Source organism: Rutilus rutilus (assembly GCF_951802725.1).
Source record: "Rutilus rutilus genome assembly, chromosome: 25".
Classification (NCBI taxonomy): Eukaryota; Metazoa; Chordata; class Actinopteri; order Cypriniformes; family Leuciscidae; genus Rutilus; species Rutilus rutilus.
The window spans coordinates 27,581,918-27,596,784 of record NC_140229.1 but is presented as its reverse complement, the minus strand read 5'-3'; the positions used below and the strand labels follow the sequence as shown (position 1 = coordinate 27,596,784).

Here is a 14,867-nt window from a genome sequence, read left to right as displayed (position 1 = left end):
TTCATTCTAGTGTTATGCAGCACGTTTGAGCTTCTGCAAGAATCAATGAAGTTCATTCTAGTGTTATGCAGCACGTTTGAGCTTCTGCAAGAATCAATGAAGTTCATTCTAGTGTTATGCAGCACGTTTGAGCTTCTGCAAGAACCAATGAGGTTCATTCTAGTGTTATGCAGCACGTTTGAGCTTCTGCAAGAACCAATGAGGTTCATTCTAGTGTTATGCAGCACGTTTGAGCTTCTGCAAGAACCAATGAGGTTCATTCTCGTGTTACGCAGCACGTTTGAGCTTCTGCAAGAACCAGTGAGGTTCATTCTAGTGTTATCAGTAGTTTGAGCTTCTGCAAGAACCAGTGAGGTTCATTCTCGTATTATCAGTAGTTTGAGCTTCAGCAAGAACCAGTGAGGTTCATTCTCGTATTATCAGTAGTTTGAGCTTCAGCAAGAACCAGTGAGGTTCATTCTCGTATTATCAGTAGTTTGAGCTTCAGCAAGAACCAGTGAGGTTCATTCTCGTATTATCAGTAGTTTGAGCTTCAGCAAGAACCAGTGAGGTTCATTCTCGTATTATCAGTAGTTTGAGCTTCAGCAAGAACCAGTGAGGTTCATTCTCGTATTATCAGTAGTTTGAGCTTCTGCAAGAAACAATGAGGTTCATTCTCGTATTATGAGTAGTTTGAGCTTCAGCAAGAACCAGTGAGGTTCATTCTCGTATTATCAGTAGTTTGAGCTTCAGCAAGAACCAGTGAGGTTCATTCTCGTATTATCAGTAGTTTGAGCTTCTGCAAGAAACAATGAGGTTCATTCTCGTGTTATCAGTAGTTTGAGCTTCTGCAAGAACCAGTGAGGTTCATTCTCGTATTATCAGTAGTTTGAGCTTCTGCAAGAAACAATGAGGTTCATTCTCGTATTATCAGTAGTTTGAGCTTCAGCAAGAACCAGTGAGGTTCATTCTCGTATTATCAGTAGTTTGAGCTTCAGCAAGAACCAGTGAGGTTCATTCTCGTATTATCAGTAGTTTGAGCTTCAGCAAGAACCAGTGAGGTTCATTCTCGTATTATCAGTAGTTTGAGCTTCAGCAAGAACCAGTGAGGTTCATTCTCGTATTATCAGTAGTTTGAGCTTCAGCAAGAACCAGTGAGGTTCATTCTCGTATTATCAGTAGTTTGAGCTTCAGCAAGAACCAGTGAGGTTCATTCTCGTATTATCAGTAGTTTGAGCTTCAGCAAGAATCAATGAGGTTCATTCTCGTGTTATGCAGCACGTTTGAGCTTCAGCAAGAACCAATGAGGTTCATTCTCGTGTTATGCAGCACGTTTGAGCTTCAGCAAGAACCAATGAGGTTTATTCTCACACATTTTATCTTCAATAACAACCAATGAGGTTCATTCTCGTGTTACGCAGCACGTTTGAGTTTCAGCAAGAACCAATGAGGTTCATTCTCGTGTTATGCAGCACGTTTGAGCTTCAGCAAGAACCAATGAGGTTCATTCTCGTATTATCAGTAGTTTGAGCTTCTGCAAGAACCAGTGAGGTTCATTCTCGCACGTTTGAGCTTCAGCAAGAACCAATGAGGTTCATTCTCGTTTTACACAGCACATTTGAGCTTCTGCAAGAATCAATGAAGTTCATTCTCGTGTTATGCAGCACGTTTGAGTTTCTGCAAGAACCATTGAGGTCATTCTCATGTTACGCAGCACATTTGAGCTTCTGCAAGAACCAATGAGGTTCATTCTCGTATTATCAGTAGTTTGAGCTTCTGCAAGAACCAGTGAGGTTCATTCTCGCACGTTTGAGCTTCAGCAAGAACCAATGAGGTTCATTCTCGTGTTACGCAGCACGTTTGAGCTTCAGCAAGAATCAATGAAGTTCATTCTCATGTTACGCAGCACGTTTGAGTTTCAGCAAGAACCAATGAGGTTCATTCTCGTGTTATGCAGCACGTTTGAGCTTCAGCAAGAATCAATGAAGTTCATTCTCGTGTTATGCAGCACGTTTGAGCTTCAGCAAGAACCACTGAGGTTCATTCTCATGTTACGCAGCACATTTGAGCTTCTGCAAGAACCATTGAGGTCATTCTCATGTTACGCAGCACATTTGAGCTTCTGCAAGAACCACTGAGGTTCATTCTCGTTTTACGCAGCACGTTTGAGATTCTGCAAGAACCACTGAGGTTCATTCTCATGTTACGCAGCACATTTGAGCTTCTGCAAGAACCATTGAGGTCATTCTCATGTTACGCAGCACATTTGAGCTTCTGCAAGAACCACTGAGGTTCATTCTCGTTTTACGCAGCACGTTTGAGATTCTGCAAGAAACAATGAGGTTCATTCTTGTGCTACGCAGCACGTTTAAGCTTCGGCAAGAACCAATGAGGTTCATTCTCGTGTTACGCAGCACGTTTAAGCTTTGGCAAGAACCACTGAGGTTCATTCTCGTGTTACACATCACGTTTTATCTTCAGCAAGAACCAATGAGGTCATTCTCATGTTACGCAGCACATTTGAGCTTCTGCAAGAACCATTGAGGTCATTCTCATGTTACGCAGCACATTTGAGCTTCTGCAAGAACCACTGAGGTTCATTCTCGTTTTACGTAGCACATTTTAGCTTCAGCAAGAACCACTGAGGTTCATTCTCGTTTTACGCAGCACGTTTGAGATTCTGCAAGAACCACTGAGGTTCATTCTCGTGTTATGCAGCATGTTTGATCTTCAGCAAGAACCAATGAGGTTTATTTTAGTGTTACGCAGTGTGTTTTAGCTTCTGCAAGAAACAATGAGGTTTATTCTTTTGTTACGCAGCATTTTTGAGCTTCCGCAACAACCAATGAGGTTTATTTAAGTGTTACACAGTGTGTTTTAGCTTCTTCAAGAAACAATGAGGTTCATTCTCGTGTTCTGCAGCACGTTTTATCTTCAGCAAGAACCAATGAGGTCATTCTCATGTTACGCAGCACATTTGAGCTTCTGCAAGAACCATTGAGGTCATTCTCATGTTACGCAGCACATTTGAGCTTCTGCAAGAACCACTGAGGTTCATTCTCGTTTTACGTAGCACATTTTAGCTTCAGCAACAACCAATGAGGTTCATTCTCGTTTTACGCAGCACGTTTGAGATTCTGCAAGAACCACTGAGGTTCATTCTCGTGTTATGCAGCATTTTTGATCTTCAGCAAGAACCAATGAGGTTTATTTTAGTGTTACGCAGTGTGTTTTAGCTTCTGCAAGAAACAATGAGGTTTATTCTTGTGTTACGCAGCATTTTTGAGCTTCCGCAACAACCAATGAGGTTCATTCTCATGTTACACATTGCATTTTGAGCTTCTGCAAGAACCAATGAGGTTCATTCTCTTATTAGAAGTAGTTTGACCTTCTGCAAGTACCAATTAGGTTCATTCTCAAGTTAGGCAGCACGTTTGAGCTTCTGTAAGAACCAATGAGGTTCATTCTCTTATTAGAAGTAGTTTGACCTTCTGCAAGTACCAATTAGGTTCATTCTCAAGTTAGGCAGCACATTTGAGCTTCAGCAAGAACCAATGAGGTTCATTCTCATGTTACGCAGTACGTTTGAGAATCTGCAAGAACCAATGAGGTCATTGTCGTGTTATGCAGCACATTTGAGCTTCCGCAAGAACCAATGAGGTTCATTCTGGTTTTACGCAGCAGATTTGAGCTTCTGTAAGAACCAATGAGGTTCATTCTTGCACATTAGAGCTTCTGCAAGAACGAATGAGGTTCATTCTGGTTTTACGCAGAAGATTTGAGCTTCTGCAAGAACCAACAAAGTTCATTCTTGTGTTTCGCAGCAAGTTTGAGCTTCAGGTAGAATCAATGAGGTTCATTGTAGTGTTATGCAGCACTTTTGAGATTTAGCTAGAACCAATGAGGTTCATTCTTGTGTTACGCAGCACGTTTGAGATTCTGCAAGAACCAATGAGGTTCATTCTCGTGTTACGCAGCACTTTTGAGATTTAGCTAGAACCAATGAGGTTCATTCTTGTGTTACGCAGCACGTTTGAGCTTCAGCAAGAACCAATGAGGTTTATTCTCGTGTTACGCAGCACGTTTAAGCTTCGGCAAGAACCAATGAGGTTCATTCTCGTGTTATGCAGCACGTTTAAGCTTCAGCAAGAACCAATGAGGTTCATTCTCGTGTTATGCAGCACTTTTGAGATTTAGCTAGAACCAATGAGGTTCATTCTCGTGTTATGCAGCACGTTTAAGCTTCAGCAAGAACCAATGAGGTTCATTCTCGTGTTATGCAGCACTTTTGAGATTTAGCTAGAACCAATGAGGTTCATTCTCGTGTTATGCAGCACGTTTAAGCTTCAGCAATAACCAATGACGTTCCTTCTCGTGTTACGCAGCACGTTTGAGCTTCCGCAAGAATCAATGAGGTTCATTCTCGTGTTACGCAGCACGTTTGAGCTTCAGTAAGAACCAATGAGGTTCATTCATTTTCATGTTATGCAGCATTTTTGAGCTTCAGTAAGAACCAATGAGGTTCATTCTCGTGTTATGCAGCATTCTTGAGCTTCTGCAAGAACCAATGAGGTTCATTCTCGTGTTATGCAGCATTCTTGAGCTTCTGCAAGAACCAATGAGGTTCATTCTCGTGTTATGCAGCATGTTTAAGCTTCTGCAAGAACCAATGAGGTTCATTCTCGTGTTATGCAGCATTTTTGAGCTTCTGCAAGAACCAATGAGGTTCATTTTCATGTTACGCAGCACGTTTAAGCTTCTGCAAGAACCAATGAGGTTCATTCTCGTGTTATGCAGCATTTTTGAGCTTCCGCAACAACCAGTGAGGTTCATTTTCATGTTACGCAGCACATTTAAGCTTCTGCAAGAACCAATGAGGTTCATTCTCGTGTTATGCAGCATTTTTGAGCTTCAGTAAGAACCAATGAGGTTCATTTTCATGTTACGCAGCATGTTTAAGCTTCTGCAAGAACCAATGAGGTTCATTCTCGTGTTACGCAGCATTTTTGAGCTTCAGTAAGAACCAATGAGGTTCATTTTCATGTTACGCAGCATGTTTAAGCTTCTGCAAGAACCAATGAGGTTCATTTTCATGTTACGCAGCACATTTAAGCTTCTGCAAGAACCAATGAGGTACATTCTCGTGTTATGCAGCACGTTTGATCTTCTGCAAGAACCAATGAGGTTCATTCTCGTGTTACGCAGCACGTTTAAGCTTTGGCAAGAACCAATGAGGTTCATTCTCGTGTTACGCAGCACGCTTGAGCTTCAGCAAGAACCAATGAGGGTCATTCTCATGTTACGCAGCACGTTTGAGCTTCAGCAAAGAACCAATGAGGTTCATTCTTGCACATTTTATCTTCAACAAGAACCAATGAGGTTCATTCTAGTGTTACGCAGCATTTTTGAGCTTCTGCAAGAAACAATGAGGTTCATTCTCGTGTTACGCAGCACGTTTAAGCTTTGGCAAGAACCAATGAGGTTCATTCTCGTGTTACGCAGCACGTTTGAGCTTCAGCAAGAACCAATGAGGTTCATTCTCATGTTACGCAGCACGTTTGAGCTTCAGCAAAGAACCAATGAGGTTCATTCTTGCACATTTTATCTTCAACAAGAACCAATGAGGTTCATTCTAGTGTTACGCAGCATTTTTGAGCTTCTGCAAGAAACAATGAGGTTCATTCTGGTGTTACGCAGCATTTTTGAGCTTCTGCAAGAAACAATGAGGTTCATTCTCATGTTACGCAGCACGTTTGAGCTTCAGCAAAGAACCAATGAGGTTCATTCTTGCACATTTTATCTTCAACAAGAACCAATGAGGTTCATTCTAGTGTTACGCAGCATTTTTGAGCTTCTGCAAGAAACAATGAGGTTCATTCTGGTGTTACGCAGCATTTTTGAGCTTCTGCAAGAAACAATGAGGTTCATTCTCATGTTACGCAGCACGTTTGAGCTTCAGCAAAGAACCAATGAGGTTCATTCTTGCACATTTTATCTTCAACAAGAACCAATGAGGTTCATTCTAGTGTTACGCAGCACGTTTGAGCTTCCGCAAGAACCAGTGAGGTTCATTCTAGTGTTACGCAGCATTTTTGAGCTTCTGCAAGAAACAATGAGGTTCATTCTGGTGTTACGCAGCATTTTTGAGCTTCTGCAAGAAACAATGAGGTTCATTCTGGTGTTACGCAGCATTTTTGAGCTTCTGCAAGAACCAATGAGGTTCATTCTAGTGTTACGCAGCATTTTTGAGCTTCTGCAAGAAACAATGAGGTTCATTCTGGTGTTACGCAGCATTTTTGAGCTTCTGCAAGAACCAATGAGGTTCATTCTCATGTTACGCAGCACGTTTGAGCTTCAGCAAAGAACCAATGAGGTTCATTCTTGCACATTTTATCTTCAACAAGAACCAATGAGGTTCATTCTAGTGTTACGCAGCACGTTTGAGCTTCCGCAAGAACCAGTGAGGTTCATTCTGGTGTTATGCAGCACGTTTGAGCTTCCGCAAGAACCAGTGAGGTTCATTCTGGTGTTATGCAGCACGTTTGAGCTTCCGCAAGAACCAGTGAGGTTCATTCTAGTGTTACGCAGCATTTTTGAGCTTCTGCAAGAAACAATGAGGTTCATTCTGGTGTTACGCAGCATTTTTGAGCTTCTGCAAGAAACAATGAGGTTCATTCTGGTGTTACGCAGCATTTTTGAGCTTCTGCAAGAACCAATGAGGTTCATTCTAGTGTTACGCAGCATTTTTGAGCTTCTGCAAGAAACAATGAGGTTCATTCTGGTGTTACGCAGCATTTTTGAGCTTCTGCAAGAACCAATGAGGTTCATTCTCATGTTACGCAGCACGTTTGAGCTTCAGCAAAGAACCAATGAGGTTCATTCTTGCACATTTTATCTTCAACAAGAACCAATGAGGTTCATTCTAGTGTTACGCAGCATTTTTGAGCTTCTGCAAGAAACAATGAGGTTCATTCTGGTGTTATGCAGCACGTTTGAGCTTCCGCAAGAACCAGTGAGGTTCATTCTGGTGTTATGCAGCACGTTTGAGCTTCTGCAAGAAACAATGAGGTTCATTCTGGTGTTATGCAGCACGTTTGAGCTTCCGCAAGAACCAATGAGGTTCATTCTCGTGTTATGCAGCACGTTTGAGCTTCTGTAAGAACCAATGAGGTTCATTCTCGCACGTTTGAGCTTCTGCAAGAACCAATGAGGTTCATTCTTGTGTTTCGCAGCAAGTTTGAGCTTCAGGTAGAATCAATGAGGTTCATTGTAGTGTTATGCAGCACGTTTGAACTTCAAGAATCAATTCTTGTGTTATGCATCACATTTGAGCTTCCGCAAGAGCCAATGAGGTTTATTCTCGTGTTACGCAGCATTTTTGAGCTTCCGCAACAACCAATGAGGTTCAATTTCATGTTACGCAGCACGTTTGATCTTCTGCAAGAACCAATGAGGTTCATTCTCGCACGTTTGAGCTTCTGCAAGAACCAATGAGGTTCATTCTGGTTTTACGCAGAAGATTTGAGCTTCTGCAAGAACCAACAAAGTTCATTCTTGTGTTACGCAGCAAGTTTGAGCTTCAGGTAGAATCAATGAGGTTCATTGTAGTGTTATGCAGCACGTTTGAACTTCAAGAATCAATTCTTGTGTTATGCATCACATTTGAGCTTCCGCAAGAGCCAATGAGGTTTATTCTCGTGTTACGCAGCATTTTTGAGCTTCCGCAACAACCAATGAGGTTCAATTTCATGTTACGCAGCACGTTTGATCTTCTGCAAGAACCAATGAGGTTCATTCTCGCACGTTTGAGCTTCTGCAAGAACCAATGAGGTTCATTCTGGTTTTACGCAGAAGATTTGAGCTTCTGCAAGAACCAACAAAGTTCATTCTTGTGTTACGCAGCAAGTTTGAGCTTCAGGTAGAATCAATGAGGTTCATTGTAGTGTTATGCAGCACGTTTGAACTTCAAGAATCAATTCTTGTGTTATGCATCACATTTGAGCTTCCGCAAGAGCCAATGAGGTTTATTCTCGTGTTACGCAGCATTTTTGAGCTTCTGTAAGAACCAGTGAGGTTCATTCTGGTGTTACGCAGCATTTTTGAGCTTCTGCAAGAAACAATGAGGTTCATTCTGGTGTTATGCAGCATGTTTGAGCTTCCGCAAGAACCAGTGAGGTTCATTCTAGTGTTACGCAGCATTTTTGAGCTTCTGCAAGAAACAATGAGGTTCATTCTGGTGTTATGCAGCACGTTTGAGCTTCTGCAAGAAACAATGAGGTTCATTCTGGTGTTATGCAGCACGTTTGAGCTTCCGCAAGAACCAATGAGGTTCATTCTCGTGTTATGCAGCACGTTTGAGCTTCTGTAAGAACCAATGAGGTTCATTCTCGCACGTTTGAGCTTCTGCAAGAACCAATGAGGTTCATTCTTGTGTTTCGCAGCAAGTTTGAGCTTCAGGTAGAATCAATGAGGTTCATTGTAGTGTTATGCAGCACGTTTGAACTTCAAGAATCAATTCTTGTGTTATGCATCACATTTGAGCTTCCGCAAGAGCCAATGAGGTTTATTCTCGTGTTACGCAGCATTTTTGAGCTTCCGCAACAACCAATGAGGTTCAATTTCATGTTACGCAGCACGTTTGATCTTCTGCAAGAACCAATGAGGTTCATTCTCGCACGTTTGAGCTTCTGCAAGAACCAATGAGGTTCATTCTGGTTTTACGCAGAAGATTTGAGCTTCTGCAAGAACCAACAAAGTTCATTCTTGTGTTACGCAGCAAGTTTGAGCTTCAGGTAGAATCAATGAGGTTCATTGTAGTGTTATGCAGCACGTTTGAACTTCAAGAATCAATTCTTGTGTTATGCAGCACGTTTGAGCTTCTGCATGAACCAATGAGGTTAATTCTCATGTTATGCAGCACGTTTGAGATTCTTTAAGAACCAATGAGGTTCATTCTCATGTTATGCAGCACGTTTGAGATTCTGTAAGAACCAATGAGGTTCATTCTCGCACGTTTGAGCTTCTGCAAGAACCAATGAGGTTCATTCTGGTTTTACGCAGCAAGTTTGGGCTTCAAGAATCAATTATTGTGTTATGCATCACGTTTGAGCTTCTGTAAGAACCAATGAGGTTCATTCTCGCACGTTTGAGCTTCTGCAAGAACCAATGAGGTTCATTCTCATGTTACGCAGCAAGTTTGAGCTTCAGGTAGAACCAATGAGGTCATTGTGTGTTATGCAGCACATTTGAGCTTCTGCAAGAACCAACAAAGTTCATTCTCGTGTTACGCAGCAAGTTTGGGCTTCAAGAATCAATTATTGTGTTATGCATCACGTTTGAGCTTCTGCATGAACCAATGAGGTTAATTCTCATGTTATGCAGCACGTTTGAGCTTCAGCAAGAACCAATGAGGTTTATTCTCATGTTACACAGTACGTTTGAGAATCTGCAAGAACCAATGAGGTTTATTCTCGCACATTTTATCTTCAACAAGAACCAATGAGGTTCATTCTAGTGTTACGCAGCACGTTTGAGCTTCCGCAAGAACCAATGAGGTTCATTCTGGTTTTACGCAGCACATTTGAGCTTCTGTAAGAACCAATGAGGTTCATTCTCGCACATTTGAGCTTCAGCAAGAACCAATGAGGTTCATTCTCATTTTACACAGCACGTTTGAGCTTCTGCATGAACCAATGATGTTCATTATCGTGTGTTTCAGCAAGAATTCTGGTTCATTCTCGTGTTACGCAGCACGTTTGAGATTCCGCAAGAACCAATGAGGTTCATTCTCGTCTCATTTTATTTAATGTACGCCAAACTAGCTGACATGGTGTTTTATTGAGAATTTCACCTTTTTTAAACAAGATCAATTATTTGGTACAAAGGTTTTAAACCACATTGAAATTTGTGCAATCATCCCCCAAATATTCTCTTAAAATGAATAAAATCCAGAAATTTTAGACTTGGTCCTCAAAAAAGAGAATGTATGCAAATCATTTAGAAATTTTAACCTTTTTAAATTTAATGAAACCATATGGACACACATTTATTTTATTTGGGTGTGATATAAAATACACACATCAGGTGTTTAAAAGAACTTTCAAATCCCTGTTTGTGTGAATATGACTTGGGGCTACCTCAGTGGAAATGAACCTGAGAGCGCTCTGGTTACCCCAGAAGAAAGTACCATTCATCTACCCTGGAGGAAGTAGATGCCTGTAGAAGTGAAAGCTGTTTTCTATATCCCATAGTGAGGTGGCAAACAAGTCAACTGAAAGTGAACCTTGGGTTACTTTGGTTTCACATAACTATAAAACCAATTCTTAATGCGCATGTGAACGCCATCAGCGTTTATCACAGGTTCGGGGTTTAAAGTCTGTGTAGAGAGAATGGTGTCGTCTTAGCGGCCCCTAATTTAACAACAAATGATCGTTGCGACAGAAGCGAATCAATCAAAATAACTTTAGCTGGAAAATAACTTTATTCTGCACCTGAACACGACGGCAACGCAGTCCTGAAGTGTCAACTAGTCTCTCCCCTGTGAAGGCCTCATTCCCTTCCCTTTACCTCTGTACAGATAAAGCGTTGTCGGGATAATTCCGGTTCGTGTGGCTACGTGGAAGCGATAAAATTCTGTATTATTAATTTTAAGGCCAGAGAAGTAGTATGTTGAGGGTTGATTTGTAGGGAAGGACAACACGCCTGCGCACATATATTCAAACGCACATACTTATAGACTGAACTCGTAATACGCATGTGCACGCCATCGGCGTTCTCACTGGTTCGCGTTTTTGAAGTTTGTGCAGAAAGAACTGAAGAGTTTTCTGTTAGAGCGGAGTCATGTTAGGGCCCCCTAAGTTAATAACTAATGATCGTTGCGACGGAAATGAATCAAACTAACTTTAGCTGGAAAATAACTTTATTCTAGAGCTGCTATAAAGCCAAAACACTTTAATTTCCTATTATCAATGTAAAGCTGCTTTGGAACAATCTACATTGTTAAAAGCGCTATATAAATGAAGATGACTTGACTTGACTTACGATTGTAACCTCTCACCAAAGGATGCAACAGTCATCTTCTTGGAAGAGCTATATGTATGCCATTTTGGGCCTGTGGATTGCTGTAACAGAGCCGTTGTGTGCTGTTACTGACACAACCACATGTATTGCCCATATCGGTAGACTCAATATTTTTGAACACTTAACTGATCTCTCAGAAAAGAATTAACAAAAAATATTGCTTAAAGTGAATATCAGTCTATCTCTATGCTGTTCCCACATCACTCGTTCTGAGCTCTGATGACATTTTTTTAATCATATTATCCTTTTCCCTGACATTGACGGAAATTTCCATGAGTTATGAGACAACGTTGACAGAATGTTCTGGCTTCCCGTGTTTTCACTGTTATACAGTAGGGGGCGCTATTACACATCTTCTGAAAGAGTACTGAATCTCCTGATCAAAACTTAGGTGATGAAGAAGCTGAAACAAGCGATATCATATGAAATCAGATGCATATGTAAAATAATGATTATCAACATTAAACAGCATATAAATCAAAACTGCGTAACGTTATTGAATGAAATGTTGACCCAGGACGAGCTACAGGACTTAGCTTTAGGGGTGTTGATGAACTCGATCTACTCCATCTGTGTTTTGATCATCGTTCTGAATCAGATCCAGACTTAGCCTTTGACAAAACACGACTTTCTCAGCTTTTTGCTCAAAATGTTGCTTTTTTGTGTAACACCCACAGTTGAATAAAAATGAATGCATGAAGCTAGAATATTATTTTTGTTGTTGTCTAAAAGCAGAGGGTCTATTATTTCTTTTGATATATTGCATGGCGGGGAAAGAGACACCTAAAGTTAATAAGCACCACAGATAACACAAGGTGCTGACCTGGCTGTCAATGCCAGTGAACACATCCGACTCAGACTGTCAATCTGTTCATTATGGTGGGGATTTTTCAGTGACTCTTTCTGCAGGTTACATTAATCCACCAGTAGGTGTAGACAAGTGACTTTATGAATGAGTCACTGAATCATTCACTCAACACACTGATTCATTTAGAAATGAAATGACACTACTGTGCCTCTGCTTTGGCTTAATACTGAATTATTTTTTTGTGAAGAAAAAAAACAACCATATTGTATCTGAAATGTACGGAGCCCCTAAAGGGACCTTTGCAAAAATAAAAATATACAGACTTTCACATGCTCACGAGAAACTATCGCACGAGAAAACTAACTTGTGCGCACAAGTATATTTTTATTTGTACAAAGGTCCCTTTAGGGGCTGCGTAGTACTGCCAGTTAACTCAATATTATCTTCCAGTTTATAGAACTCTATAAAATGAAATCGTAGTAGTAATATGAAGCAGTGCACATTTTTCACTGCGAAAGACAACATGAAACACCATTTGCAACCCATTTTCCTTCATGTCAGAGTGAAATAGTATATTCAGTGAGGGTAAACATGTAGAATCAAAAATGACTTGATTCTAAACTTTTACTCCAAGATTGCAACAAATAATTCAGAAACACAGGGCCGTACCGTGACAGCTGAGGCCGAGAGAGTCCAGTGTGAAGCCCTGTGGACACTCACAGTGGAAGCTGCCCACTGAATTCTGGCAGACGCCCCGCAGGCCACACGGACTCAGCTCAGACACACACTCATCAACATCTGAGAGAAGACAGAGAGAAAACCACAAGAGGTCACACATCTGACTGACATATTGCTTTTTACTTAATTTACTATGATCATAATCACATACAATGAAACAAAGTTCACAAGTGTAAAGTAATACTTTAGAATAATAGTCCGTCATTAATAAGTAACTACGCAGGAAGTAATGCAGGACTAATGAGTAGCACCACATTAACACTTCAGCTTCTACTATTAACTATCTACTGGTAACAAGCTTAACTAATCTGTAAGTAATATCGAATTATTAGCCTCATTAATAACTATTAACTAACTGACAAATTATAAAGAACATTGTCGTGTGTCTGTCATAATTTTTACTCTGAATGTCGTCAAGTCAGCTTTATTTATAGCGCTTTTTACAATACAGATTGTTTCAAAGCAGCTTTACAGAGATAACAGGAAAATAATGCAACAAAGTTTGTTTTCAGAAGAAAATAGCGTCACAGTCCAGCTTAAGCAAGTTCAGTGATGTTTCAATTTTGTTTAAAAAAAAGTTATTAATTTAGTTCATTTATATATATATATAGCCGCTCTGGAGTAAACTGTGATGTCATCGTCCAGCTCAGTTCAGTTCTTGTATAAAAGTGTCAATGCAGGCAGATCAATATTATTGTTGAATATTAAATTAAATGTTAAATTTAATGTCCCCAACTAAGCATGCCAAAAAGCCAATCGCAACAAAGATGAAAAGGCGACAGTGAAGGAACCAAAACTCCATCAGTGGCAGAATGGAGGGAAAAACCTTGGGAGAACCCAGGCTCAGTCGCTCAGTTCTCTTCTGGCCAATGAACGAACAGTGTATGATTATGATTCAGGCAGCATTACAGGTCAGAAGTCAGATTGGTTTGGAACAATCAGAATATTGTCCATCTTGTTGAAGTCACGCCGGTATGGAGACTGGGTTTGTTGAGGATCAGTCGTGTCGATGAGGCCTTACAGGGGAGAGTCTAGTTGACACAATCTCTGCTGACGCTTCAGGGATGCGTTGTGGTCATAAAATGCATCACCAATGACTGAAGTGTTACCATTATGCAGGAACTACCAGTGATCTGGACCATTATTTTAAAGTGAAAAACATGTTTGTACATCTGGAGTAAAAATGATGACTGACACACGATAATGTTCTTCATAATTTGTCAGTTAGTAAATAGTATTAATGAGGCTAATCTCAATGAGTAATTATTGATCACCTAATAAGGAACTATCTCCTATATTCGATATTACTTAAGCTTAAGCTTAAGCTTGTTTCTATATTAGTTAATAGTAGAAGCTGAAGTGTTAAGGCCCTTGCACACTGAGTCCGAAATTATCGCATGCGTTTGTTCGCTTTCGTGATTCGGTGGCTCTGAATTGTCAAAACACCATTCAAAATGCTTGCAACGGATGCGAAAAACGCAGAAAATCGAACCTGATTCGATTTTTTTTTGACGGACGAAAGTTTCGGAGGCAGTGTACAAGCGTGATTGACATAACGTGAGGTCGTATTTATTTTTTAACGTGCGAAAATTTCGGACGCGAATTTCGGACTCAGTGTGCAAGGGCCTTTAATGTAATGCTACTCATTAGTCCTGCATTACTTCCTGCATAGTTACTATTAATGATGGACCATTATTCTAAAGTATTACCATTTTCCAAACACTACATGTGTTTTTGTCAGGTGATGCAGCGTTGTGTCAGAGCTCTGAATGTGTGTTTGACCTCGGCAGGCCGTACGCTGCTGGCTGAAGCCCGCCGGACACCTGCAGGTAAATCCACCGATGGTGTTGACACATGAGAACTGGCAGTTGTGTCGTCTGCTCTGACATTCATCCACATCTGTAAATCAAAAGCTCAAATCAAACTACTGCTTTTACTCTGCATATTTTCAAAAGGCAGCTAGACATCTCAGTCTAAAAGTCTTACTATGATGGTCAGTAAATGTTTTGTGACTAACTGCTCTGTCATCAACTAACAATTCACTCCTCAAATTACACCACATGTACACACTCTGCACATGCTGGATCAGACTTTTGTCCTTCAAAGTCAAGTCACCTTCAAGTGCTTTATACAATACAGACTGTTGCAAAGCAGCTTCACAGGGATAAACAGGAAAATAATGATCAATGATGCAAACAGAGTTCAGTTCTGCTGTAAAGCAACTGTAAAAATCATCAATTATGAAATGAGTTAAATTCAACTA

At 40.6% G+C, this 14,867-nt stretch overlaps 1 protein-coding gene across 1 annotated transcript in view; it reads right to left on the bottom strand.

Annotated features, from left to right (window-relative positions):
• fbn2a (fibrillin 2a) overlaps positions 1–14,867 on the bottom strand; it is a gene marked incomplete at its 5' end in the record, with an annotated part of 146,402 nt that overhangs the window by 23,013 nt on the left and 108,522 nt on the right. The window contains 2 exons of the mRNA XM_084401099.1: positions 12,536–12,664; positions 14,387–14,503. Coding sequence (XP_084257225.1) covers positions 12,536–12,664; positions 14,387–14,503 — 246 coding nt within the window. The remainder of the gene's footprint in view (positions 1–12,535; positions 12,665–14,386; positions 14,504–14,867) is intronic.